The following is a 25,348-nucleotide window of genomic DNA, read 5'->3' on the forward strand; positions in this document are numbered from 1 at the left end:
TGGAGGTATGGTTTAGCTACAAATTTCTGCTAATTGTTATAGAAGAAAGGTGATAGTAAGGCAGATGCCTTCCGCAATACAGTAGTGTAGTGCTTAGTTAACCTGTTAGAGTGACCCAGGTGCTACCTAGGGTTATCCCCATGATAACGTGCATCTAAATAAGAAAATTTAGAACTTGACAACCATGACACCTAATCACCTATACTCCAGAACCATCTTGGCAATGCTGTCTTTCGATAGTACATTAAGAATCCCTAGCAACACAAGTAGAGCTAAGGGTGTCGTAGTCAACCAGCGCTACGATTTCCAAGTAGCGCTCAACGATCTCAAGGGCAAATCACTCGAAGTATGCCACCCGATATGACAATGCAAGAGCCACACTCCCGGGTTGTCGGTTTTAAAGCTCAGACTCAGAGTCACCTTATCGTTATTAAAAGTGCCTGAGTCCTGGGCGAGAATGTAGAAGTCATGGTCGTGTAGATGATAGGACGAGGGACGGAATTGGCTATCTCGATAACGAAATAGACCCACTCGTTGGCTGTATCGACCTCGATTACGTGCGAGGAATTTCTGAAATTGGTGTGCCGTTATAGACCCGGGGGATGGTTGGGTCGTCCCATTCCAAGACGAATGTGGTGCCAGCCATGTACCACCCGAAGAGGTTGTCGGAACGGCCAACCGTGATTGCGAAATTGTCTTCGACAGTATCTGTGCTAGCATCCAGAAAAAGGTACGGGGCCAAGTTACTGACATCTTCATCATCACAGCTGTCTCTGTCTAAATATCCAGATGTGTTTGGCTTGGTTGCGTTGGTCCAGTCATACCTGAGTATTTCCTTGATATTATCAACATTGTCGTTACTATAAGTGGCTTGCGGAATAGCCCTTATCCAGTAATTGCCCGGGGTTTCATTTGCATCGAGAACGATATCGTAACTTTGGCCTATACCAATCCAAGGACCCGAGTGCTGTAAGGTACGATTGGCAGCAGGTCCATGGCAATAACCGTCATGTTGTGGTTGTCGGTCATAAATCTAGGATGCGTGTCGATATCGCCGTTAACAAGCCTGATTCTATAGGAACCCTCTGCTGTAACCGTCATGTTAAACCGGGCACCAAGATCCCCGTACACGATAGTCCCGTTGATAGGCTGTTACCTAGAACTGGAGAGCCCGATGTTTCTGCCGTGGTATATATATTTCGTCTGCTGTCCCGTGTGCTATAAAGACCTTAGTTTTCACCTCGAAAGTAGACCAAGAACACTAACTCCAACCATACAGAAAGAGTACACCTGTATCTGTATCATAGTTTTCAGTAGCCGGTCCATTGATCAAGATCCCCCCTATTACCCCTTCCCGTGCCTGGAGGGCGAAATGCGAGTGGCACCAGGTACTGCCATACTGCGTTGCTCGCCAAGTGTAGGTGTCAGGTGATTGACTATAAAGAGACTTTAGTTAGATGCGCCATTTTCTTTGTACTTTGATAATTCCTACCTAACCAAATGCAACCAGATATTGTGTAATTAATGGAACGCCATCCACTGGGTTCGTATTATTTTGTCGTATACCTGTTGCTAATACTAGCTTTTCTTTGCGTTTGTTATAAGACATGTACTATAGAAATAAAGGCCAGTGCCGTTAGTTAAAAGTCTGTTGTAAATGTAAACCAATAGATAATTGTTAGAACTTAGTACATTAACTTTAGAAGAGAGAGAGAAGGGGGGGGAAGGAGGGGAGAGAGATAGGAGAGGACTTGCTAACAGTATCTCCCTAAATAGCTATAATTGTCAGACCTAGAAATGTCCTGTTGACAAGCAAGACGTCTCTAGAAGCACCATCTAGTGAAGCTGTTGTGTTGACTAGTTCGAACCAAACCTATTATCCTTTTAGCTACTGACTAAAAGAGAAGGTGTAATAACAAACCTCTACAGTGTCACCGGTATCAGGGACCACCGTGTAGTAATTAGTAGACAAGTCATAGTCTCCCTAGCACTGTCTGTTTGTTACTATATCCGTGCAGCTTTTGCCAAGCGAAGAAACACGAGGAGCAGCAGAGACTCCTGAGATGATCAGGGTCAAGCCAGCAGCTACGAAAGAAGGAAATGAATGCATGCTCAAGAGCTGTGAGTAGTACAGAAATGAAAGAAGAGATAACAGTTGAAGTTATAGCGTCTTTGTTAAAGGATGAAAAAGATTGGATATCGATGTGTGATGACGACCCAGCCCACGGCATTATATCTAACTTAGGGTTAGGATTGAAAGACATCTCACATCAAAATCTAGAGACCGTGAGTGTGGTCGCCGCGCGGTCAGGTGTAATGACAGTACCCACTTTAAGCTCAAAACTCATCACGGCTTGCATGTCAGATCATGGGTATGCACAGCGGATTTGGCTTTCATCTAAGGGAATTGGAAGTGCTCAGCCCTCGCAACAAGGACTTGCACTGAGCAGCTTTTGCAAGGCGTATGTAGTATGATGGCTGAGGCTCGAATCTGAGCGGAACCCCAATTCACACGCCTCTTGATTAGGTGGAAAGTGGAAACGAAACAAAGCGTACTTTGAATTCGCGTTCTTCACGTTCCTCGAGTCCTAGAGATCGTGGCGGGACCTGAGGTTTGTGCTTTTTTGGGCTGAACTGCCGGACGCACAGGCCTCTGCCGCAATTTCCCCCTGAAATAAGCGACACGTGATCTATGAATAGCGACCTCTTCTGATCTCACTACTTAGAGAGTGACGATGACCACCACGAATCCACAGTGGATCCTGCTGTATAGTTTAGTTCCAAGTGCCTGGGTCTTCCTTTAGTCTTTTTTTGGTCTTAACGCATGTGTTGCTAGTGTATGCAGTTTGAGGATAGATCCAGTCAGCTCTAGTTGTTGCTCAATTTGATAACTTGAATCTTGATACTTCAGACCCTGGCGTCCCAGAAGATATCTTACATTCGCGGCTGCTCCCATCAGGGTATAAGTTGACCGTCTAGCTAGAAACCTAATTTGTCTTGCTTGCACATTAGTTCTCTACCAAACATGTTGTCTACTTACTCTACCGCAGCCTATTTCTCGACGCTCTCGGTCTTTTCCAGCGCCAGTGCTCTTACACAAGAGCGTGATACCTCTCCTGGTATTATGCTATTTGCGTACGGCAGAGCTGCTAATAGTGCTCCTGTTTTCTATGCTGATGGTAGATATCACTACCCCATTTCCACCCATTAAGCTAAATTCTTGTTAGGGCCTGCATACGTAGGGAAAACGGCCCTTTCCTAGGCCGGGCTTATCACGAACATTACATTCGTGACCACTTCCAATTTAACCACAGATCCTTGGTCAATCAAGGCCAACTCGATCACGGTATCTTTCAACGAGGCTCGCCACAAGTACATCATTCTCACCTCAGGTTCTTACAGCCAGGTCGGTTTTGCAGCCAATGCCACCCTGCCTACTAATGCCATCATCACCGGCTCGACTTGGTTGGGGTATCAGTTGCGTATGCCGCTAGTTCCTCGAATTATCAGTTGCAGTTCTGGGCAAATGAGACTAACGAGGCTGATATCTATGCACTGTACTGGAATGGGGGCGGGTGTCCGGTGAAGGCTGAGGCATTTCCCGTAACGCTCAAGAGCACGCCACCATCAAACAGAAGCAAACGGTGATGGCGGGATGGCAGGAAGCTGGGGTGTCCTTGTTGGTTCCTAAGCAGAAGGTTTGGCATTAGTGATGCTTGGCTGTTGATTTTAGTGTTGAAAGGAGTAGGAAGTTGATTTGTGTGTAACAGCATTAGTGGCCTCTATCTTTGTAGGCCAAATCGCCATATCACTAGATTCCCTGGAAACCCTGACCACGGCCCGTCATACAGTCTCTAGTTCTCAAAGTTTTCTTAACTTTTCACATAGTTCTAGGATTTTGTCAGACTGAATTAACGTTATTTCAGCGTTAAGGCTTAGGCTACAGCTCGACCGGCATCTACTACGTACCCGTGTACCTGACACGACCTTACCTACCTACCTTGGTCAGTAAGACGTAATTTAATGTACATTACGACTACCTCATATAATATGTTATTAGTAACTTAGCCTCCTTCTTTTCTCTTTGGCTTGGATTCTTATACTTATGACTACTGGCATGTGCTTTAGCGGGGTGTTTTCAATTTCTTTTTCCTTTGTTGAACTACATGTAAAGTAAGTAACGTTAAGATAGAACTCTTATAGAGTCATAGTAAGTACTAGTACCCGTCTAAGGTGTGTAATAGAAAGAGTTTATTATTGTTATACTTAGGACTAATATATATTGTACTTATGTTTAGCTTTTAACTCTTGTATTAGTAACTGTTCTCTTTATTTAGGTAATCTAGATGCCTATAATAAGTGGCTTTACAAGCTCTTGGCAAGTTAGTAGTATAGGGAAAATACGTTATTTTACTAACAGATAGTAATGTTTCCAAGAGTGTATAACAAGCGAAGCAGGCGTAGGTAGGTGATCCTACAGCCCACGGCTTTTGCTACAGTGAATTAGTATATATAACCTTAAGACTTGCCTAGGTAAGGTACCTGACCTACCTTACCTACCTAGGTACCTAGTCTTCTGCCCCTGTGGCTAAGCATCGCGGGCGCGCGAGCAAAGTGAACTATTTGACCTAGGTAGTAGACTATCCCCTGCCCACCCTCTATATTCTTTCTTTTTTGAATTAAAGTAGTATGATATAACCTATGGTATTTCAAGTATTCTAGGACTGTTATAATCGCCCTGTGCAGTGCGCCCCCCTTTAAGAAGTTCAAGGTAACAGTGATTAACCGAGATTAAGTGGGGTACCGAACGATTACAAAATATATTTGAACAAAATACCATTTAATCAGTGTAATCGCTTCGCTCGAGAGGAAACACCAGCGCCAGTTGAATATATCCAACATCTCTTTCTGGATGTCTAACTAAACATCAGAATCGCAAGACCCATACCAAGGGATAGTGTGAGCGTTAACAGCGGGAAAGAAAATCCTCGCAGGGGTGAAGTAGTGGGCCTTGTACAGTATAGGTTTTTTCCCTCGACACTTGTACAGGCCAAAGATGTCAGCAAGGGTTTCCCGGAGGTTTGGAGCACTGACGAACGGACGAGCTCGAGACCAAAGACTGACGAGCCCGACGGCACAGAAGAGACTACCATATTGTCGTGTTAGGCGCTGGTATGTTTACCTTCACCATCAGGTTCAAAACTTTACCATTGACAATATCCGCACTTTAAGGCGGCGTTGGAAAGAGCTGCCTTACCGGTAAGGCTACGAGCTTCCAGATACAACCCCCCGATACTGACGACGCAGCTCAATTTGTACAGAATGTATGGATCGAAAGCTATGATCCGACCATCGAGGATTCGTACCGAAAGCAAATTGAGGTTGATGTAGGTAAAAATCAATAACTTATAGTTGCTTGTTCACAGCTGAACTAGAGACAGGGCCGTCAGTGCGTCCTAGAGATGTAGGTGAAATCATCCCCAGATATATATATATATATATATTTGTTTAGGCTCATATTATCCCAGTCTAGATACAGCTGGTACTGATCAATTCAGTGGGTTTTCCTTAGCCTACTACGCGGCCCCAACTAACCTCTCTCAGCTGCTATGAGGTATGATTGTGCGGACTGGAGATGTTGACCGATACTAAGCGGGGACACAGAGAGCTATATGTGAAGACTGGACAAGGATTCCTTCTGGTTTTCTCCATCACCTCTTTAAGCAGCCTTTATGAGTTATCACGCATTCGAGAGCAGATTGTCAATATCAAAGATGATGACAGCGTCCCTATCGTTATCGTGGGAAACAAATCGGACCTCGAAGATGAGCGAACCGTCACTAGGTCAGAGGCATTCAGCGTGTCACAAAATTGGGGAAACGCTCCGTACTATGAGACATCGGCGAGACGCAGAGGTAAGTTCCCCTTTACTGACACCCAAGCTGGTGTGACTAAGTCAAGTGAAGCGAACGTGGAGGAGGTTTTCATAGATCTCTGCAGGCAGATTATTCGGAAAGACAATGCGGGTGCACTAAGTATAGAAGAGGAAATCGTATATGGGTATGAAGATCCTGGAGAGGTGCAGGGTCACGTACGGAGAGATGGAGGACAACATAGCCATGGACGGCGGCGGAAAAAAAAACCTACGTGTACGATTTTATGACATGCTGACAACAGTATTCCAGCAAGAATGATGCCTCAGTTTGATAGTATGCCAGCTCTATCCCTTTTCTTGTATCACCGCAGTCTGTTCGTTCCGAACACCATAGAAGATCTCTTACCGTCCCCGCATGGTAATTCTGCCTTCCTTCTTCTGGTCGGGACGCAAGATTGTGTTTTTCTATTGCTTGTTTCCGAACCTCAAATTCTCCGACCCGCTCGAGCGCTCAGGCGATGTTGTTACCCGACACCAGACATGGTGAACTAATCGAGATAGGGTTTGATTCAACTAGAGTTACTAGTCTCGATGGAAAGATCTGTTCTGCATCCCGACTTTACCTCGAGGGGATTCAAGCACTCTTCTATCCTCGGCGCCTCGGGGAATAAACAGTAATCGGCTGAAAAGGGAAGCGGTATCCAAACAACCCGGTCTTTGGCATACTGTTTTGATAATCGACACCATCTGCGATTTGAAGACCGAACGCGGTTATTAGGAGGCTCATTGCAATCTAAGTAGATCGAAGCACGTCAAAACCCATTTTCCTCGCTGGGGATTCCCGTGCTAACTCAGTGGACAGTTCACACCCGGGGGCAAACATGGGCCTATACTCGGCACTGTGGGCGTCGAGTGTATCTACGAGTTATGCTGGGGAATTGCTAATGGCAAACGAGATGCATCATTTGAAGAACGTTGTTTTAATTCTCATCTAATGTGGTAAAAGGCTGTCCGTAATCTCGGCCCTGATATCTTCATTGCCGTCATCAAGGCTTCGGGAAAGCGTGATATGCATCATGATATATGGTTGGGGAGCGGGTTAAGGTGCCGCCAGGGTACCTATCACTTGGGCATCACAGGCTTTTGTTATCTTGGTCGGCATGAGTTCGCTAGAGAGCAAGGGCAGCTTTCGGTAGATTTGAATGGCGGAATTATATCACGCTGTAGCTGGGATAAGAAACTCGACCTGTTTTAGGGCTTGGGAGGACAAAAGATACGACGGTACACTCTGTACAAGCAAAGCATCTTAATGGAATCGGGATTTTGATAGCCAACGAATGAGTGGTAAGAAGAGATGGGGAAAGCACCAAGCAAAGAAGAGGGCAAAAAAAAGGGCGTACACGTACGTACACGTACATGTATCCCCGTGGGTGTTGCAACTGCCGTGAATCGAACACGAACCTCCACCTTACTCATATACTCAAATATAAGTATGGAAGGGTGGAATCCTAACCATTGGACCACAGAAGCCCTCTTACCGCCAAGCCACGAGGCAGGCGAAACTTTAGGTAAGTAACTGTTATTTTATTATATGGCTACTCCATACATTGTTTTCTGTGCCAACCAACATTTATTGTCGCTCTCAAGAGGTTCATGGGTAGCCCGCGAAGGCTCCGCTAACTTAACTCAAATGCCTACGATAGGTTCTTGAAGAAGTCGTAACAATTGATTATATAGAGAGTGCACAGTTTGAACTGATGCAGAAAGCTCTACATAGTCTAATAGCTCAATAGCTCAATATCTTTTCTTATGCGTATATATCTCCCTATTGGCTAGCAGGCTTGCGGGCACTACAATCTTTCGTCGATCGTATAACACAACTTGACCTTAACCCCCTTCGCACTGTCTAAGCCTAGGCAAATAAATGCCTTGCCGTATTAACAAAAACGCCTATGAACCAAGTGACTAAGGCTCTTTTTTTCATGTAGTGGCGAACACACTGATTGCTTGATATAGATAGCTCTGTATACCTTGGTTGTCGAATTAATACCTCACCCTAGCCGAGGCTTGTGATTGGCTGCGATAATGTACGGGAGGTAGATACCGTTTGTTCTTTTGGGACTTCGAGATGGTTTGTTTCTCTCACTTTTGGGGCGAAATTGAGAGGCATCCCCCTAGTACCATGGTCTAAAATGAAAAGGCGCCGGCCGGTGAATCGGCCCCCATCACTGGTGCATCTCACTCTTTCTACATGAGCCTCGAACACAAAACCTCAACATACTGCATAAAGGATAATTCGTACCCGTGCACCAATAAGTGTTTCGTGAGGTAGAATGGTCCTGGTTATGGGCACATAATAGGGTCTGGGAATATCTTATATTTATGTATGAGACCGGCTTGTACTTTCCTAGGAAGCAGAGGGCTTATTGTGACTCTGAGGCTGTCAAAGACCAGGATATGAACGTAACCAGTCGAAAAATAAGTAGTGGAATGAGTCTGGTTGATTTCCGGTACGCTGCCCCCGAATGACATCTAGGAACTTGCCACACCAAAGAGCAAAATGAGGTACCTAGTCGCTGGACTTGTGCGTGCAGAAAAAATGTGGATTCTATCGAGTCTCGTTGCTCAACGAGAAGGCATGCATTCATCCCAACAACGAACTATTTTATGGACTCCACGGACTCTCTGCCTGTCACAATCATGACATGCCCATCTCCCGGAATTCCACTCCCTTTTCAAGCTTGTCAGACCCCACCTCCCGTACCGCCTGGCAAGATTTGCTCCGTAAGATGTTAGCACCCCTCTCTTCCCTCGTGGATGCCCACCCTCGCGCTCCCAGACACGCGCGACACGTTGTTCATCACACCTTGTCAACCACTTGGCCCCGGGAAAATGAACTCCCCTGTAAGGAGGACACGGTCTATGGTAGGGTCACATCCAGATGAGGACCCTTGAACCCGGGAGGAATGCAAGAGCGCCGCGATCTCCCCCAATTACAATCTGCACACCGATATATACATACACTCCGCAAAGAAACCGAGTGAAGTCGATTTGTAAAGTTGCGAACCCGCGATGAGGCTACCAATGATGATCTGGATATATCATATATGCGGAATAATCAGCATCAAGAAACCTCGATCGTGGCAGTCTCCATGGGTCTGGCCAATCGTCCCCCCTTTCCCATTCGAAAGTCGGCAGACATCACGATCTGCCATGCCATGCCATGTGCCTCGATGAGTCGATGGATGGACCGTCTGCCCCACAAGTCAAAACCAAAACGGCTGACAACGATTATTGGACCTTACGGGGTATAATCCGAGACGCCTCCTCGAGCCCGGGCTTATTCACAGACGCGAAGCCACCCAGTCACCCAATCAAGCGCCACTTGACGCATAAAGGAACCCCCCTATCCTTATAATGCACATACTACTATATAACATGCAGCGCCTACGCCGGAGGAATTTGTGTAACCTGCGTGCTGGCAGCTTTCTCTTCGTATGCCGAGACAGAAACGCCCTCTTGACGCTTGCAAATCAAACCATCCGTGCGGAGGACACTCCGAGTCCCTGCCCTGTAGTAGGACTAACTTATAAGACCCGGGAGGCAGCGCTACTTGACTCGACGAGCCAACCCTACCTCACCTCACAAGATTCAAAAGGGCTGCTCCTCCTTTGGGTCCTTGATGCCTTGGACTCTCGCCCACAACACTGGGATTTGTACCCCGTAACTTACGACGACGCCGCGCAGCCCATATTCCAAAGGAGGGAGATGTACGCATTTGGACGACGGACTATTACCGGATCCAAGCACAGGAAGGGGTGGGGGATGGGCAAAAGGAAGAGTAAAGCATAAGATCAAAAACATAAGGTCTTTCGATTCGACACCCCATGGACTCTGTCATATTGTACTGTATCACCTGATTCACATCATAACTTTCCCGACGGTCGAGGTTTTCAGCGGACAATTGCGATGGCAACTAGCGAGGGACGATCACTGGAGAGTCATAAGGCTGTGGTGCCCTACACGGTCTACACCGTTTGTCCTGTTTCATTATTATTGCCGTACGGAGTCCTACGGACAGTCTGTACTTTGTGTGGCAGCTCACCCGCCCATCCATGATCCATGATCCATCTCTCCTGTAGCCTGTCCCCCGTCCGGCCTATCTAGCCGGGCCGCACATGAACATGAAGTTGAGTCGAAGCCGTCCTGCCCATAGCTACGCTCAGTTGCATTGCTATATGCCTTCGTACATACTCCGTACGGAGTACGGAGTAAAGTAGGTACAGTAGTAGAGAGTACATGAGATTGAGCCACCCTGGCCGACCGGCACGTCCAACAAGGATATATCCATCGGTAGTCCAAGTCCGGCGTCCGCAGTCCAAACTTTAGCCGCTCCTCCGTAGTGGCCCGAGCTGTAGTAGTGGCCAGGTTCAGACTCTCAAGTAGTACTCAGTACGGGAGGGGGGCCTCGAGTCGAGTAGTGCTATGTAATGGGTGGATCGCAGTCTCGAATCTCGAAGCTGCTACTACTGGCAGCCTACTACTGTACCTAGGTAGTCTGTGGTAGGTGGATTGCCGGTTCCCAGCGAGCCGGCATGGGGTTCTTATCTGACCAGCGACTACTCCTAGTCTCCTATAGACTACAGTACAGTACTGTAAGCGACACAGCACGGCCAGGAGCAAGGTGCGCGAGTGCCAGAGGCTAGAGCCCAAGCCCCAGAGCTTGGTGACTGGGTCGTGATAGACAGGCGGGGGAGGCGGTCTGTGATACTTGTACGCAGAGGCGTGCACGTATCTAGGGCAAGTCAGAAGAGAGAAGCGGTCCCGACAATAATAACTGTTGATAGGAGCATGAATACGCGCAGGAATATAGAGTCAGTCAGCCAGTCAGTCAGTCAGACAGTCCATGGCGTCCAGAGCACAGAATGCGGTGCAGCAGGCGCGAAGTCAGGGGGGATATTGCGAAGGATAGAGAGGCAGCGATAAGATGATATAAGCAAGACAAGATATACAGACTACAGTACATCGCACAGGCAAGAGAGATAGAGACGACGGGGGATTCTGGAGACAATAATTGGATGGTGGGCAGAGGGTGAGGGAGCGATGGGAGCGATGGGAGTGATGGGAGGAGCTGGAGGCTGGAGGCTGGAGCCCTGGAGCGTGGTGTGGCGGCCTCAGCGAATAATGGCGACTCCTAAGGCAGCAATGACCTGTGTACAGTAACGCGGTGCGGCCTACATATCAACTCCACTTCCACACGTTCTCGACCCCCAGTCCCAGTCCAGTCTCCGGTCTCCAGTCCAGTCCCAGTCTCCATCCAGTCTCCATCCAGTCTCCGGTCTCCAACAGTCGACTGCAACTCCTCCCTCACTACTGCTCCTGGAGAGAAAGAGACGAGATCGCCCTCCATCCCACCACCCACTCCACGAGCCTCGACCTCCCGCCCCCCCCCTCCTCCTCATCCTCCTCCTCCTCAAATCCTCAAACGCAACTCTTCACTTCTTCCGACGCCTCCTCATCGTCTCGTCGTCTCGCCCGTCCCACAGTACTGCACACTACAGCAGCTATCGTCGGCCAACAACCAACACACACCCCCCAATCTCCCCTACCGAGTACTGCATCCATCCATCTCCATATCGTCGAATCCGTCCCAGCCTCTTGTTCGCACCTTGGGTCGTGCCCGATTCCTTGAGAATTCCCGCCATCGCTGCTGGTCCCATCCCATCCCATCCCATCCCATCCGCTACGCTACGCTACGCTACGGCACCCTCGTACGCCGTCGCGCGCTCCCCCGGCTTCGATCTCGAGTTCCTGCATTCGGTCGGTCGCGATATCTGAACAACTCCCAACTACTGCCACGGAGAATTCGCGAACAGCTCTGCATCAATTCGGCCTCCTCTTCCCCTTCTCCGATACCCTTCCACGTCGCCCAGGCATCCGAGATCTGTCCCGTGTCTTGATCCCTTCGTCCTGCGATCATCACACGTATGCGACACTCCTAAGGTACCTTCTATCGTCTCCACGCTAAAGGCTGGGAGCGCATCGTCCTTTCGATCTGACTGACCATACAAGCCTTTGTCGCAAAGCCCTTTCTCTATCATCGCCCTACGGAGGCATGCACGGCGTCCAAAGCCAACCTGGCGCGGACATAATATCTTCAACCACTCAGGACTATCCGGCCACTGGACCCGACCGCCCAGCTCTTTACACCACAACCGTAAAACCAAAGTATGCCATGAACGCTCCCACATTTGTTCCGTCTGGTCAGGTCTTTCGCCAATCTAATGGTGTCCAGCAACCTTACCAGTCCCTGTCAATGACCACAATGAATGGATTTGCCAGTGACGGGGGGTCTAATTCTACTCCATCAGGCGGCACATTCACCGCTGGGCCTTGTTCTGTTTTGATTCGCCGACTTCCGACGAATACGACCGAGGACACCTTGAGGCTGATGGTGGTTTGGTCAAAGGAATTCATTGATGCAGAGGTCCTTCCAGCCGATAAGTCTGAAGATGCCGGGTTCCGATCTGCTATTTTGCGCTTCAAGTCTCATGCCGGGGCCCTTGAAGCCAAGAACATGCTGGATGGGAAACCGAATGTCGCAAATGATGCGCAGATGATTGTGGAGATCCTCTATGGGAGCACCGCATCATCTCGGAGATACACTGTTGATAATACTCCAAATCCTGGTCCCTCGAGTTCGACTTCATCGACAGCTTCATCGGCCGGCCCCACCCCTCGTCAGTCCTCCAGGTTCAATGGCACGTTTCAAACCGCCCAAAGGGTATCGCCGCCGAGCAATGGAACATACACTAGCAACGAACTTCCAAATCCGGAAAACAGTGCACACTACCAGAGCCTCTTCTCCCCACAATCGCCGATTGGGAACCACCTCAATGACCGAACGAGAATCACCGGGAAGTCGCTGATCAACAATGATTCTGTGGACGACGATGAAACTGGTGAGCTGCTTAAAGACCCTGTGGCGTATGCTGAGAATGGCCCGTCTATCCAATCACGTCGTCCTACGAATCCGCAGATTCCCATCTCCCGCATGGCAGGGTTATCTCTCAATACGAAGAATGCTGCTGGTCCAGCGCCCCTCTCTTCTTTCACGGCTACTCCACAGGCTCTGTCGTCCATACCCCATGCGAACCCTATGTCTCCAACGACTTTGACGAGTGGTGGGCCGCCAGTGAACTACCAGCTTGGAAGCCAGCACTATCAACGGCATAACTTTCCCCCAGTCAACCCGGCTGATCAGAATCCACCTTGTAACACGCTTTATGTTGGCAATCTTCCGATCGATACATCCGAGGATGAGCTCAAGGCTATGTTCTCGAAACAACGTGGATATAAACGTCTATGTTTCAGAACCAAACAGAATGGTCCAATGTGCTTCGTTGAGTTCGAAGATGTCTCCTTTGCAACCAAGGCTCTTCATGAACTCTATGGCCACCCCCTCCACAATAGCATCAAAGGTGGCATTCGACTGAGCTTTTCCAAAAACCCACTTGGTGTTCGTTCGGGGCAAGGTATAGCATCACCGCCCCCCCAAAACCTACCCGGCATGATGCAAGGTATGAATGGGGTTATGCTGGGTGGTGCAGGAGCGACGTTCAGCACAGCGAGTGGCCCCCCACCCGGCCTGGCTGCTCCGCCAGGGCTTGGACCGAGCAGGTTGGGGTATACGAATACTATGAACCCCATGAACGGAGTTCCAGGCCAGTATGCCGCCGTGCCCTACGCAGGGAACGGCAATGGCTGGAATGGACCAGTCTTCACCGGGGCTATGAGCACTGGAGGTCCTTCAACAATGTTGAATGGTGCAAACAACGGTTTCCCCCCTGCCTACATGATGGGCAGATAAATCTTTCAAGTTACTCATGCTGTGGAGCTGGCGTTCTCGGCCGATCTGGGTTTGCTGCTTCCTTTCTTCTTCCTTGGACTTTCGGGAAGACATCTGTACATGACATTTGTGGTTCCGTGTCTGTCTTTTTTTTCAAGGTGTCATAGGGGGAGTTAGTTTGGGTTGCCACATTGGGCTGCATTTCGCATTTTGCATTTCGCACTTCGCACCTCACATACTTGTAGCGTGGTGTTTACGATCATGAGATTCCCCCTGCGCGTTGTAGAAATTATGGGAGTTGAAGCAGGATCTGGAAGGGGGTGGCGGCATGTTTTGGTGTTATCCTGCGGTCTATCTATTTTTCTTCATCTGGCGCGTTTTGCTGTCATTTCCGTCTGGCGTAACATAAAGAATCTTGAGAGCGCAAGCTGGCAGGCTTGAAAAATCCGATGTGGTTGACTGTACGATTGCTACTGCTGCACTGGGGGCATTGGAATGGAATACAAGGCATAGCGATCAAAGAGTGGTGGAAAAGGCGTCCGAACACTTTGTCTCTCATAATCGGCATTTATTTATCCAGGGCAGCGCACAGGAATGGGTCGCACTAATGAATGGTTAGGTGGAAGCGTTTCTTGCTTGGCATATTCACAGTATTCGGCGTTCTGGCATCGATGGAATAGCTACTACCTTAGATCTCTGCAAAGAAGTGATGCTATCTACCCTATCTATGTATCCAGAGCTGGCGATGTGGGCTTTGTTCCAAGCATGTATCGTGATCCCGTAAATCCTCTTAGATGCCAACGATCTGGTGCCGAAAGAGGGGTTTGCCTGAGCCATGATCATAGCCCGATGGGACACCTGGTGATGGCAATGCTTACTTGGAACGACAGATATTCCGTGAAGTGGCTTGCTTACCTTGGGTACGTTCTGCGTTGCTAGTTAACACCAGCCCCGGGTAAATCGCGAGTGTAGGTAGGTAGGTAAGAGCACGGAAGATTCCGGCGCTAAGTATCTGCTGTATTTATATTTCAGGAAATTTCTTTGACTTCGCTCGCGTATTCTCCCAACATCTTACTTTGCAAAGCTCTTTCAAGAAGTCGAAGATGAAGGTTGCCTCGATATACTGGTCCCATCATCTGGCCTTTACATACTCATTGGCTGTAGCTGGTGCGAGATAGGTCTACCATACCTTGGTTCTGGTAAGTTGCGCTCCTCTTTTCCTACCTACCTTGCCCTTCGGGTCTATCGTGATGAATTTTCGTGTCGCCCCTGTCTTACCAATGAGCTTCTGCTTCTATGGTGACCTACCTGTCTTAACCAAACGGACTATCTGAGATCATGCTGTTGTTTTTGTCTCGTCCTCGGGTCTTTTGACATAATTGAAGCTTACTTTCACCGCAGAACTTCGACTGCAGATATTTACTGTGAGTTGCACTCCTGCTCCTTGACGAATCCGATCCTGGTCTCCCTATACGACATGGAATGATGAGCAACAAAAAGTACTATCAAATACAGATCACCAATGACGAGCAAACCGATTTGATTACCTGACAAGTCTTTCGGGGACATTTCAATCTGCAGCGGATATTTTCGTTGACAAAGAGACTAATTCGAGTCGTTTCAGGACAAATAATGGATGAGGAAATTCATGCTCCCATATGCTAGTAGGTGGGTATCATTTGTCTTCTTCTCTCGTCATCGGGCAATACTCGTTTCTTTCCGATGCTTATGATGTAACAAATCCATGCTAATGCTGAAGACACTTGTGTCCGATGCTGAAAAAACCGAGACTTTTCATCTTTCAACTGAAGCCTTTACTATCTACAATGTTACGCGGGTAAACTCGTCATGGAATTCCTGCTAACACTGTCTCAGTCTTTTGAGTATACACTTCCCAAGCTCTCATGCTTTTCAGGCCTTGATAAACCATCGTATGCCTACTCCGCCCGAATAATACGCTACCTGCTTGTATTTCCCCTGGGTCACATTTACATTCCACTCACGCTGGCCAATGTGGTTACCCTGAATCACCCCTGCCATCGTTTCACCTATGCCTTTCACAATCGGCATTGCTTCCGTGGGATGTGAAGGTAGCCGCCTCCCCATCTGGGAGGAACTGAAAGAAAGCAAGGGGTCTCTGGCGGCGGTCTCTTATCTGTTAATGTATACAAAGCCGATGAATGAGGCCTCTCGACCCCAAGGTATACCTGAGCAGCATTCCACCCCGCTCAAGTAATTTAGATAGATTTATAATTCATTGTGTTTTAATAGTCGCGTATGAATAACTCGTGTTAGTATGTATGTAACAGAGGTACCTGTATTCCGTACCTAGGGTAGGTACTGTAGCTACCTATGTATCCAAAGTAGAGAGGGGAATAGCTTTTCTACACTACTTCTATTCCACTTACTAATTATTTACCCCTCCTAGCGAAAAATGCTCCGTGATTGATGGCGGTGTTTTGATCCCCACTATTATGACATACAGTACTGTGTATTTATCATCATATTTCAGAGCTTTTCCTATCAGCCTCTACCTCATCTATTTCGTGAACAAGGGCCCTCAGTCCGCGTCCTCTCCCTCTCCCGACTTACCACCCATACGATAGGGCCTTACATATCATTCATCATGTCAGCCTCGAAGTCAATAATAGTAACAGGAGCAAGCAGAGGGATCGGCCTCGCGATTGCGAAGTATCTTCTCCAACATTCTCATAAAGTCTTCCTCGTTGCAAGGAGTGCGGGCCCTCTGGAGGCGTTGAAATCGGAATACCCAGGGCAGGTGGAATTCTTAGCTGCTGATCTTTCGGACTTTTCGGTATGTTACTTTCTCATGTCTTAGGGGAATCAGCATATCTTGCAATATGCTTGTGACCGAGGAGAGATTATCATGGTCTGAGAGCAACTGTCAACGCCTTCAACGAATGCCCCGAGTCACTATCTTCTTTTGGACGATCGTCTCACCCAGGAGTTCCCAACATCCACTGTTCCCTGTTTTACAGAACACTGGCCCAGGGCGTCAAAATCCCTACAGTTGGGATCCGGCCTTTCTCTCAGAACTACTCCCCTCTGGGCCAGGCAGAACCAATACTGTCTTTTTCCTGGCTCACCTTTCGATACTCTGAATCAAGCTTATGGGTAGTATTATAGGCAGGACCTAAGGCGGTTGAGCTCGCTTTGAAAGCTTTCTCCCAGATCGATGGCCTAATCGTCAACCATGGAACCCTCACCCCCGTGAAGAGAATCGCTGACAGCACGCCCGAAGAGTGGCGATCTCTTTATGATGTCAATTTCTTCAGTGCGGTCGCATTCGTAGGTGTTCTTGGTTCCGCGTGATATACTCTATGCTAAAAGTATGATATTAGATCAAGCCCGCTATTCCCTTACTTCGCAAAACACACGGCCGGATCATCCTGACCTCTTCGGGAGCCGCAACCGGCGTCTACAAGGCATGGGGTGCATATGGATCCTCAAAAGCAGCTATGAACCACCTTGCAATGACACTCTCCGCTGAAGAACCAGAAATCACCTCTGTATCCATCCGGCCTGGCGTCATTGATACAGAAATGCAAAGAGTGGTCCGAGAACACAACACCGTCATGGATCCCGACGAGGCAGAGAGATTCAAGAGCTTGTACGAGGGTGGAAAGCTTCTGAGGCCAGAGCAGCCAGGACATGTGATAGCTAAACTATCAGTGGAAGCGGACAAGGAATTGAGTGGGAAGTTCTTGAGGTGAGTGCATATGGGTCATACTTTGCTTTATTGGTAAGGCTAACGAACTTCTAGTTGGGACGAAGAAATTCTCGATAAGTACCAAGACTCATAGCTACATAGATGACCAGTAGAATATATGGCGAGATGCTTCCTGAGCAGTTTGTCAATTACTAAATCACTGAGCTTGTACTCTGCCGCCGATTGGTTCTTTCTGCAGTTCAGTAGGTTCGCCCTCGCTCCTAACACGACGCAAGGTCCTCTCTTGCCTACGTCTTGATGTACTGGGGAGAGCTATTTGGGTTGGGCGGAGTCGTTAGACCAGGTCACTGTTCTGTGCATTGGCCGGACGAGCATATTATATCAAGACATCCAAATGACAGTCGTTCGAATTCCGTCTTCGTAGGCAATTTATTCCTATCAATTGGAACTGGTGCTGAAATAATATCCGTCCCATAGATACAAATAGTCGTCCAGGATGCCTGATATTAACGAGGGGAGTCTCTGAGATGTCGCATGAAGTAAGCCTCTTGTTACATTTTCGTAGAATGCTCCGCGCATGGCCCACATGCCCATCTTATACCCACGAGCTGCCCACTCGTTTTTCTCCAAGGTAGTGGTCCTCAACCCGTCGTTCCTCAGTTGCCTTGCAGCGTATTCGATACTAAGGCCCAGTAACCAAGGCTGCCAGTTCTTTTTGTCCTTGCTTCTGGCCATTGCGATTGCATAGACCACCGGTTGCAGGATATGTAGCCATTCCGCAACCTGGGCTGATCCGTTGACCCTGTTGAGAAGGGCGCTGGGCGCCTTGATATCATCCGCCGTTAAGACTCTTGAGAGGAGATAACTGGAGATATCGCTCGGATTTGGAAGAGTTGGAAGGCTCAGACCTGTCCGCTTCATCTTGTACTCCTTGACTTCCGTCGTCCGTACCTCTGGGAACCCTTCGTCCGATAACTCATCCTCGGCCTGGGCCTCCTCCGGGATGACATCTCGTTCTGGAAGCGGAGGGGTGACAAGCGGTCTTGAATTCGTTATCTTGAGTAGACATAGCCGACAGATAGCCTTGATCATCTCTAGTATCACCACGACTCGCCAGCGTACCCTCTCCCCTCTCCTCTTCGCAGCCATCTCCCATAACAGCTCCGTGTATTGTATCATAGATAACAGGGTTGCTATCCGCCTATAAAGTTTCGAACGTTGAATCCAGAATCTGGTGTATCTATTATGAGGGGATTGCTGCCGTGGCATGCCAGGAAGTTTCGAGATCGCGCGGGTAAGGAGAGTATCGTGATACATGGATAGTAACTGGATGGAGGAATGCAAGCTTTCTGATGCGAGTTCGGCATCTCGAAATCGTCCAGGGATGACATATGTCAACGACCGTAGAGCCGACTCTATCTGGGTCACAGAGCTTTGGTTCTTGGTGATGAAGTCGCCGTAGGCATTGAGCCATCTAGGTGGTAATGTCAGAGCAGTTGGGACCCGCCAGTTGCCCTTCTTGATAGAGTCCATTTGTGCATTAGGAGAGGAAGAGGATGTGAGGGTAGTAAACGCGCGGGAAGACCAGTTGGGTCGTGGTGTTGTCAAGTTAAAGGGGCCAGGGTCGGGGTCGCGAGTCTTGAACCGTGACTCGTGGTGAAGCCGAGGCTGATAGGTAGGTAGAGCAGCATATCACGTGCTACCGGACGATAATGATAAGCCCCGTCGCTCAGATAAGCAAGGGAGTGCTTTTACACCGACCACAAAGGCCATCGCCATCCAGCAACGCCCAGCGACCATCGAGCCGGCTCCGATGCCATGCCTCCCAAGCGTCGCCGCTCAAGTGCTGACGAGTCCATACCGCTTCCAGTATCAAAGAGAACACGAACGAACTGCCCTCCCGACCACCTTTCCGACCTCTCAGACGAACTCCTCATCCGCATCCTGCATCTCCTGCCTATCCAGACCCTCCTACAGTGCCAGCGTCTCTCCCGCCGCTTCTATGCTCTCGCTGGTGACTCTCAAATATGGAAGAACCTATACTACGTCCGATTTGTGCTCCCGCGAGCTCTTCGGATCCCAGGAATCAAGGCGGCGCATCCCGACGATGTTCTGAATTTCTCCTCCAAGAGGAGCAAATGGCTAGATGAGAACTCTCTCGTGAATCGTGCAGATGGAAAGAAGACAAATTGGAAAAGGCAGTACAAATTGCGACATAACTGGTCGATTGGTGCTTGTGAGACACAAGAGATTCACCTGGCGGACCGCCCGTCTGTACCCTCGACGTTGGTCAAGCTGGCCGAGAGAGTAGTTGTCACAGCGGATAAGGAAGAGGGGCTGAGGGCGTGGGATTTAAAGGGGAAGGCGTTGGTTGCGGAGTGCCAGTTGGAAAAGGGACTCGTGCCTACTTGCCTGGCCGTCGATGAGCAGCAGTCAGAGACCAGTGGGCTAGGAATTGCTGTTGGGTTCGCGGGTGGCGGGTGGGGGATCTGGAGGCTTCACGTTGAGCAGAGGACCTTCGCGCAGGCGTACAGACACCCTGAATCGAGTAACGGGACGCTGGGTGCAATTGCGTATGCAAATCCCTACATTCTCACCATCACCGACTCGCAGCTGTTGTCGCTCTATACCTTGGGCCGAGAAGTTCCCATTCGAGATGCTGACGAGATCTCGCCCTCGGTGGAAAACGTGGAAGAGATCCCTTCGAGGACAGAAAGCCCGTCTTCGAATTCACCCCAACCTCGCCTCCTCGCCTCACTCAAGTCACACACCTCCTGGCCACCCCTATCTCTCGCAATCCGCACGACGTCCAGAAGTCTCATAGCTAGCATCGCCTATTCGCTCCCCACCTACCTTTCCGGGTACACGGTGGGCCTTCAGGAACTTCACCTCTCCCTCACCACGGGCCTCGTCACATTCTCCCGAATCGCATCTGCGCTCCCGCAAGGCTTCTCCTCTCTATCCTCCACGCTGCCATCTTCCCCATCCCCCTCTCCATCACCTGGCTCCCAGTCCCCGACTCCTTGGCATTCGGGGAGTTCGACGACCCCACCAACAAGCTTGAGTTACTCTCACCCCTACATCCTAGCCACGCACCCCGACAACACCCTTACCCTCTACCTCTGCACCTCCGACCCAACCACGCTCTCCATCTCCCCCGGGACCAAGCTGTGGGGGCATACCTCGTCCGTCTCCGCGGCAGAGATCACACCGCGGGGGAAGGCTGTCAGCGTCAGCACCAGGGGCAATGAACTCCGGGTCTGGGAGCTCGAGGGCGGGTTTCCGGGGAACTCGACATCGAATGCGAGGAAGCGGATCAGTAGTGCGGCGAGACCACGGTTGACGGATCGGAGTGTGATGATCCGTGCCGAGACGAAGGATGAGTCGCACGCCGAGATGCCTACGGACGATCCGCGGGGGCAGGGGATGGAGACGGAGACGGAGGCGCGGAAACAGTGGGTGGGGTTCGACGACGAGGTTGTCATTGTTTTGAAGGAGTCGGGGAGTGGAGGGCAGGCCTTGATGGTTTATGATTTCACGTAGATGGGTCTCTTTACATGTAGAATCAGGGATACACTTAGGGGGAGTAATGCTTTTGGATGGGCAATGGGTTGGGTACTAGGTTGGCAAGGATTGAAATACGGTCTGATTACATAGGCTTTGGTCGGTTCTAAGGGGATGGCTACACTAGCTAAGCCATTCCAAGCTCATGCATTGTCACGAACTATCTGACTTCTATGGCTGACGTGCATGGACTTGCAAGGCAAACGTGGGTGCGCGTATGTGTTTTCTGAAGCAGTTAGCAGAAGGGAATATGAGCAAACGGTATAAGGAGTCACTGGGCCTAAAACATCACTCTCTGCTCCACGCCTTGGAGCATCGGTCTTAACATTCTCTCACATGGTAGAATAAGATTGTATCAATATGTAAATTCTCAATGCGTCTAGAGACCTCTGTATGCAGCCGCCTAAGGGAAGAGTTCAATGAGACGAGACCAGATATATCCATCCAGGACCCAATGTCCGTATGCACATGCAAGCCGGAGTTCCCCAGTCCCATCCAAGCCGAGAGACCACAATAATCCTGTAAGAGAACAAAACGCCGAACATAACCTCCATGTAACTAAACGTTGGCCTGAAAATGAAATGTAAGAAAGCCCCTATCCTATGTAGGGTCACGAGAGTGGAGCTGGGCGGGCTCTGGGTATCAGCAAACCCAATGCAAATGTAACCGAGAAACGTCTCCTGCGAGATAATATCCCATAAAACCCTTCCTAACCCAGGCCATTACCAGATGATCCGTGTCGGTGCGAATAACCGTTCGCAATGCAAAAGTATGAAAAGCCTGAGAGGCTGCCAAAGAAAATCATCAACGTCGTGTTGGTTGTGTTTATGTTGTGTCGCCGTACCGGGTGGGCGGCGAGAGAAGCGAGCCTCCCCCGGATGCCGAGGTGGGTGGGTTTCCCATCGGAACAGCAGAGAGCAGGGCTGCCCCACAGGATCGATGGTACCGCCGCCGCCTCCCTCACACATACTTCTCGACCCATTTTGGATTCAGCCAGCCGACCTTCTCAAATGCCTGCCAGAGCTTGCTGGCCTTGTTGACATCGATCTTGCACGCCTGCTGAGCGTCCGTCTTGCGAAACGCTTTGCCGATCCTCAAGGCTTCGATCCTCTTGATGAAGATCCGTCGCTTCGACGTGAGGTACGTTGCGCAGTCGAGACGCAGGTTCGCCGCGAGAAGGAGCTCGTCTGGGTGAAGGAGGTGCGCATTGGGATCGAGTCGAAGATCGATCGGGGCCCCTCGCCAATCCACCTTCAGCGAGTTGGGCTTGCTCGGTAGGCTGGACAGCGGGGGGCAGTAGTCGGGGAGGGAGAGGTAGTCCTTGTCTTCGCGCGCAACTCTCCTGGTCGGATCGGGCGTTGCCCTGCTCGGTTTGGGCGGGCGGACGACCTTCGAAGGTCTGGCCGCCGGCTGCTTCCTCGCGCTGCCTCCCCCGGCATGATGGCTTCTGATATTCGCCGGAGCAATGGTCGGGTAGCGTCTGGCTCCCGCGTGCAGGGCCCTGTCCTCTAGCAGGTACGAGCGCTCCCTGTTGTACCACTGACGCCGATTGACGCTGTAGGCCTTGGCCACCTGTGACTTGAACTCGAGCGCGAGTTCGTACTCGCTCTGGCGTGGGGGCGACGCCTCTCGGAACAGGCTCGACTCTCTGGCCGCCACATGGCCATCCACTACCCGCTGTGCTGCCAATGTCTCGTCGTCGGTGAAGAGCGGGGCCTGCGAGGGAGAGGCGCTCTGGACTTCTGGATTGGGATAGAGGATGGGATCCCGGACGACGAGAGGCGCCGCTTCCTCAGCGGTGATAGTCTTGGATGCAGGCGATACGGGCGGCGAGATGGGGAAGCTGGCGGCCGAGTTTGCGAACAAGGGCTTCATGTGCGAGCCGCCTGGGCGTTCTGGAGACGATGGGTGGTGGGTGAAGCTGTCGTGGGGTGTTGGTTCTGGAGGCGACATGAGGCTGTCCTGGAGGGCGAATTGGTTCTTGCGCTCCATGTGGTCCATGATGGCGGGTCGATGGACTCCCGAGATGATTGTGTTGGTGGTGTTGGTGGCGTTGATGGAGGAGGATGGAGGAGGAGAAGAAGAAGTGGCAGATGAATCGGCGAGGGGATGAGTAAGGGGAGAGCCAGGGCGGTGGAAGATAGTGGAAGGCAGCATCGAGGCTGTTTTGTCAGCCAGGCTGGTGGTGGTGGTGGTGTGCGTCTCCCCCGAAGCCTAACAGCGTGTGGCGAATTCTGGAGAAGAATCGGATTTTGCAGAGGGCTTAACTCCGCCGCGGGGCGGGGAAGTGGAAAGCGTGGAAGAGGGCAGGCGGATTCTGAAGGAGGATTTTGAAGAAGAAAGATGAATTGATTTGCGCAGAGGTTTCGAGAGGGCGCTTGAAGTAAAGTACTGTTTTGGGAGGCCGCGCTGGGAGGGGAGGGAGAGGGGGGGCGGAGTGGGGAAGGCGGGAGGGGTGTCAGATCGGTTGGTTCTTTGTAAGATGCGGATTCCAGTCAATGCGAGCGAGCGCTATTGATTCTCGGGCCCGGCAAAAAGAAGGGCGTCGAATGGGCGACGGGCTGGAGAGAGAAAGAATGCAAATTGGTTCGACGGATGAGTGTCAGACGGTGTAAGGAGATGGATTGGATTGGATTGGATAGAGGAGGAATGCGAAGAATGCGGAGAGAGAGAGAGGGAGGAGAGGAGAGGAGGAGAGGGAGAAGAGAGAAGAGAGGAGGGAGCAGAGAGGGGGGAGGCGTAATAAATAGAACTGGCGGTTGGGTTCTGCCTAACCTGTAGCAATGCAATGCAATGCAAGAGAAGGAGGAGAAGGAGGAGGAGAAGAAGAAGTAGAAGAGAAGAAGAAGAAGAGAGGAGGACGAGGATAATGATGATGATGATGAAGCCAAGGAGGACTTGCACCTCTGGTGGACGATTGGGGCCCGTGACCCGCGGGGGAGTGATTGTTGCCTGTGAATCAGATCATCGATGATAACATGTACATGGCAGTGCCGTACCTCACACCTCGCACCTCGCACCTCGCACCTACTTGCCAGTCTTGTTGCCCGTGCCCGGTTCCCCACCTGACTGGAGAAGGCGCGTGGGCCCTGGGCGGGTGGATTGGAGGATGGAGGGTGAGTGGTGAGTGGTGGATGTTGGCAGAACAGATGGAGGGTGGTGAGAGGTGGATATGTTGGTGGATGGTGGATGGTGGATGGTGGATGGTGGATGGCAGATGGAGCAAGTGATGCGGCATTGCAGAGGGCAGAGAGAGAGAGACCAAGAGACCAAGAGGCAGAGGCAGACTATAGAGAGAGCGAGACAAGAGAGACAGAGAGACAGCGGCTAGCCAGGGGCCCTTGGGTCCTTCCTCCCTCCGTCTCTCTTCTCTCTCTCTCGGCTTCTCTTACTTTCCCTTCTTGAGTCTCCTCCCTCCTCCACCCGTGAGTCACTTTCTGTGAGCGAAGCGTTGGTCGGGCGCGAACACACGACACTTGAGAGTCACCGCGGCGCCAATGCATTCCATGGCCGGGACGGATTGGCCAATCAGAGGGCGCCCTCTCCCTGCAGTCCCTTGTTTCTGTCCGGGGCCGATAAGTGGGCCCGGTGGGACATTGATGCCTGACCGCCTTGCTGCCTTAACAGAGCCATGCCCCATCAAGTTTCAACGGATGGACCAGATAGATAGAGTCTCCACGAGAGAAACTCGCCTTCTCTTCTGCTGTTCATTCTCTATTCCTACCTCCCTCTCTTCTTTGCCAAGGGCGCCACGATTACACCTCACTGCCTCTGCACCCATGGCCACGGGTCCCATCTCTACAGACTCTGGCCCTCCCGTCGTGCCACACGTGTTTTGCTGACATGTCTCTCCTACCAGGTACCTCGACACAGTTGCCAAATCTCATCATTTATTACCATGTGATTATTAATGAATTATGAATTATGAATTCCCCTCATCAATGCTTCCCTCTCTTTGCCGTCATATCATTATTAATTATTAATTCCTGCTTAATTGCCCCGACAGACCTGATCTCATCCGTCGCCCGTCTCCCCGCCCTCCCCGAAATAGATATGCCTGCTGTGTCTGCTAGTCCTATGCTCAAGAGGTAGGTAATAATGATATACTTGACCTCTACCCGCAGTCCCACCCAATCCCCATCCACGCATCACCATGAGGCAATATGAGACAATAATCATCAGCATCAACAGCGCTCTCTAGCTGGCTGCGAGTCGGCTCCTGCAGCGGGAGGATGATCGGGATCCGCACGCATCAAGTACCACGTATAGTCCCTGAGGGGTCGTGCCGGAGGGGGGGGGGGGCGGCCGAGAGATAAGGGATAACCTTAATTCGTTGTGCTTATCCTACCGATACACTCCATCCCAATTC

At 50.4% G+C, this 25,348-nt stretch overlaps 7 protein-coding genes across 7 annotated transcripts; 5 read left to right on the forward strand and 2 right to left on the reverse strand.

Annotated features, from left to right (window-relative positions):
• Positions 1 to 297: 297 nt before the first annotated feature.
• M430DRAFT_47073 (hypothetical protein) lies at positions 298 to 2,360 on the reverse strand (the record flags this gene model as incomplete). Its single annotated transcript, XM_024867898.1, has 9 exons — positions 298 to 505; positions 558 to 967; positions 1,006 to 1,088; positions 1,267 to 1,447; positions 1,508 to 1,566; positions 1,614 to 1,697; positions 1,792 to 1,873; positions 1,922 to 1,984; positions 2,331 to 2,360. 9 exons carry the CDS (start codon positions 2,358 to 2,360, stop codon positions 298 to 300), a joined length of 1,200 nt encoding a protein of 399 aa, XP_024725537.1.
• A 2,506-nt stretch (positions 2,361 to 4,866) lies between these two features.
• Positions 4,867 to 6,583, forward strand: M430DRAFT_32539 (hypothetical protein). Its single transcript, XM_024866194.1, has 9 exons — positions 4,867 to 5,079; positions 5,141 to 5,172; positions 5,233 to 5,259; positions 5,308 to 5,387; positions 5,442 to 5,464; positions 5,529 to 5,557; positions 5,605 to 5,614; positions 5,665 to 5,915; positions 5,967 to 6,583. The coding sequence occupies exons 1-9, from the start codon at positions 5,057 to 5,059 to the stop codon at positions 6,161 to 6,163; spliced, it is 672 nt and encodes a 223-aa protein (XP_024725538.1). The 5' UTR covers positions 4,867 to 5,056; the 3' UTR covers positions 6,164 to 6,583.
• A 5,215-nt stretch (positions 6,584 to 11,798) lies between these two features.
• M430DRAFT_161945 (hypothetical protein) lies at positions 11,799 to 14,032 on the forward strand. The gene has a single exon (XM_024863413.1). The coding sequence runs from the start codon at positions 11,991 to 11,993 to the stop codon at positions 13,743 to 13,745; it is 1,755 nt and encodes a 584-aa protein (XP_024725539.1). The 5' UTR covers positions 11,799 to 11,990; the 3' UTR covers positions 13,746 to 14,032.
• A 756-nt stretch (positions 14,033 to 14,788) lies between these two features.
• M430DRAFT_161981 (hypothetical protein) lies at positions 14,789 to 16,000 on the forward strand (the record flags this gene model as incomplete). The annotated part of the gene is made up of 3 exons (XM_024863414.1): positions 14,789 to 14,923; positions 15,126 to 15,148; positions 15,600 to 16,000. Coding segments are annotated over 3 exons (371 nt in total), but the record flags the coding sequence as incomplete, so codon positions are not given.
• A 350-nt stretch (positions 16,001 to 16,350) lies between these two features.
• Positions 16,351 to 17,548, forward strand: M430DRAFT_38711 (hypothetical protein; the record flags this gene model as incomplete). Its single annotated transcript, XM_024867271.1, has 4 exons — positions 16,351 to 16,539; positions 16,872 to 17,033; positions 17,087 to 17,454; positions 17,509 to 17,548. 4 exons carry the CDS (start codon positions 16,351 to 16,353, stop codon positions 17,546 to 17,548), a joined length of 759 nt encoding a protein of 252 aa, XP_024725541.1.
• On the reverse strand, positions 17,511 to 19,050 carry M430DRAFT_132115 (hypothetical protein). Its single transcript, XM_024862227.1, has one exon. The coding sequence runs from the start codon at positions 18,946 to 18,948 to the stop codon at positions 17,854 to 17,856; it is 1,095 nt and encodes a 364-aa protein (XP_024725542.1). The 5' UTR covers positions 18,949 to 19,050; the 3' UTR covers positions 17,511 to 17,853.
• Positions 19,051 to 19,173: 123 nt separating this feature from the next.
• On the forward strand, positions 19,174 to 24,219 carry M430DRAFT_113365 (hypothetical protein). The gene is made up of 3 exons (XM_024861508.1): positions 19,174 to 20,426; positions 20,475 to 20,640; positions 23,656 to 24,219. Exons 1-3 carry the CDS (start codon positions 19,234 to 19,236, stop codon positions 23,758 to 23,760), a joined length of 1,464 nt encoding a protein of 487 aa, XP_024725543.1. The 5' UTR covers positions 19,174 to 19,233; the 3' UTR covers positions 23,761 to 24,219.
• The last annotated feature ends 1,129 nt before the right edge of the window (positions 24,220 to 25,348 follow it).

The sequence above is a fragment of the Amorphotheca resinae genome, assembly GCF_003019875.1.
Source record: "Amorphotheca resinae ATCC 22711 unplaced genomic scaffold M430scaffold_1, whole genome shotgun sequence".
In the NCBI taxonomy this organism is placed as follows: Eukaryota; Fungi; Ascomycota; class Leotiomycetes; order Helotiales; family Amorphothecaceae; genus Amorphotheca; species Amorphotheca resinae.

What these genes read in the sequence shown, in the direction of transcription:
- M430DRAFT_113365 (XM_024861508.1), top strand. Translation starts at nt 19,234, where the DNA reads ATGCCTCCCAAGCGTCGCCGCTCAAGTGCTGACGAGTCCATACCGCTT. An exon ending in TCTCCATCACCTGGCTCCCA is followed by an intron (nt 20,427 to 20,474) that starts GTCCCCGACTCC and finishes CCCACCAACAAG; the next exon opens with CTTGAGTTACTCTCACCCCT. An exon ending in TCACACCGCGGGGGAAGGCT is followed by an intron (nt 20,641 to 23,655) that starts GTCAGCGTCAGC and finishes AGAGAGAGAGAG; the next exon opens with GGAGGAGAGGAGAGGAGGAG.
- M430DRAFT_132115 (XM_024862227.1), bottom strand. Translation starts at nt 18,948, where the DNA reads ATGGACTCTATCAAGAAGGGCAACTGGCGGGTCCCAACTGCTCTGACA.
- M430DRAFT_32539 (XM_024866194.1), top strand. Translation starts at nt 5,057, where the DNA reads ATGTCAGCAAGGGTTTCCCGGAG. An exon ending in TGGAAAGAGCTGCCTTACCG is followed by an intron (nt 5,260 to 5,307) that starts GTAAGGCTACGA and finishes CTGACGACGCAG; the next exon opens with CTCAATTTGTACAGAATGTA. An exon ending in GAAAGCAAATTGAGGTTGAT is followed by an intron (nt 5,388 to 5,441) that starts GTAGGTAAAAAT and finishes AACTAGAGACAG; the next exon opens with GGCCGTCAGTGCGTCCTAGA.
- M430DRAFT_161945 (XM_024863413.1), top strand. Translation starts at nt 11,991, where the DNA reads ATGCACGGCGTCCAAAGCCAACCTGGCGCGGACATAATATCTTCAACC.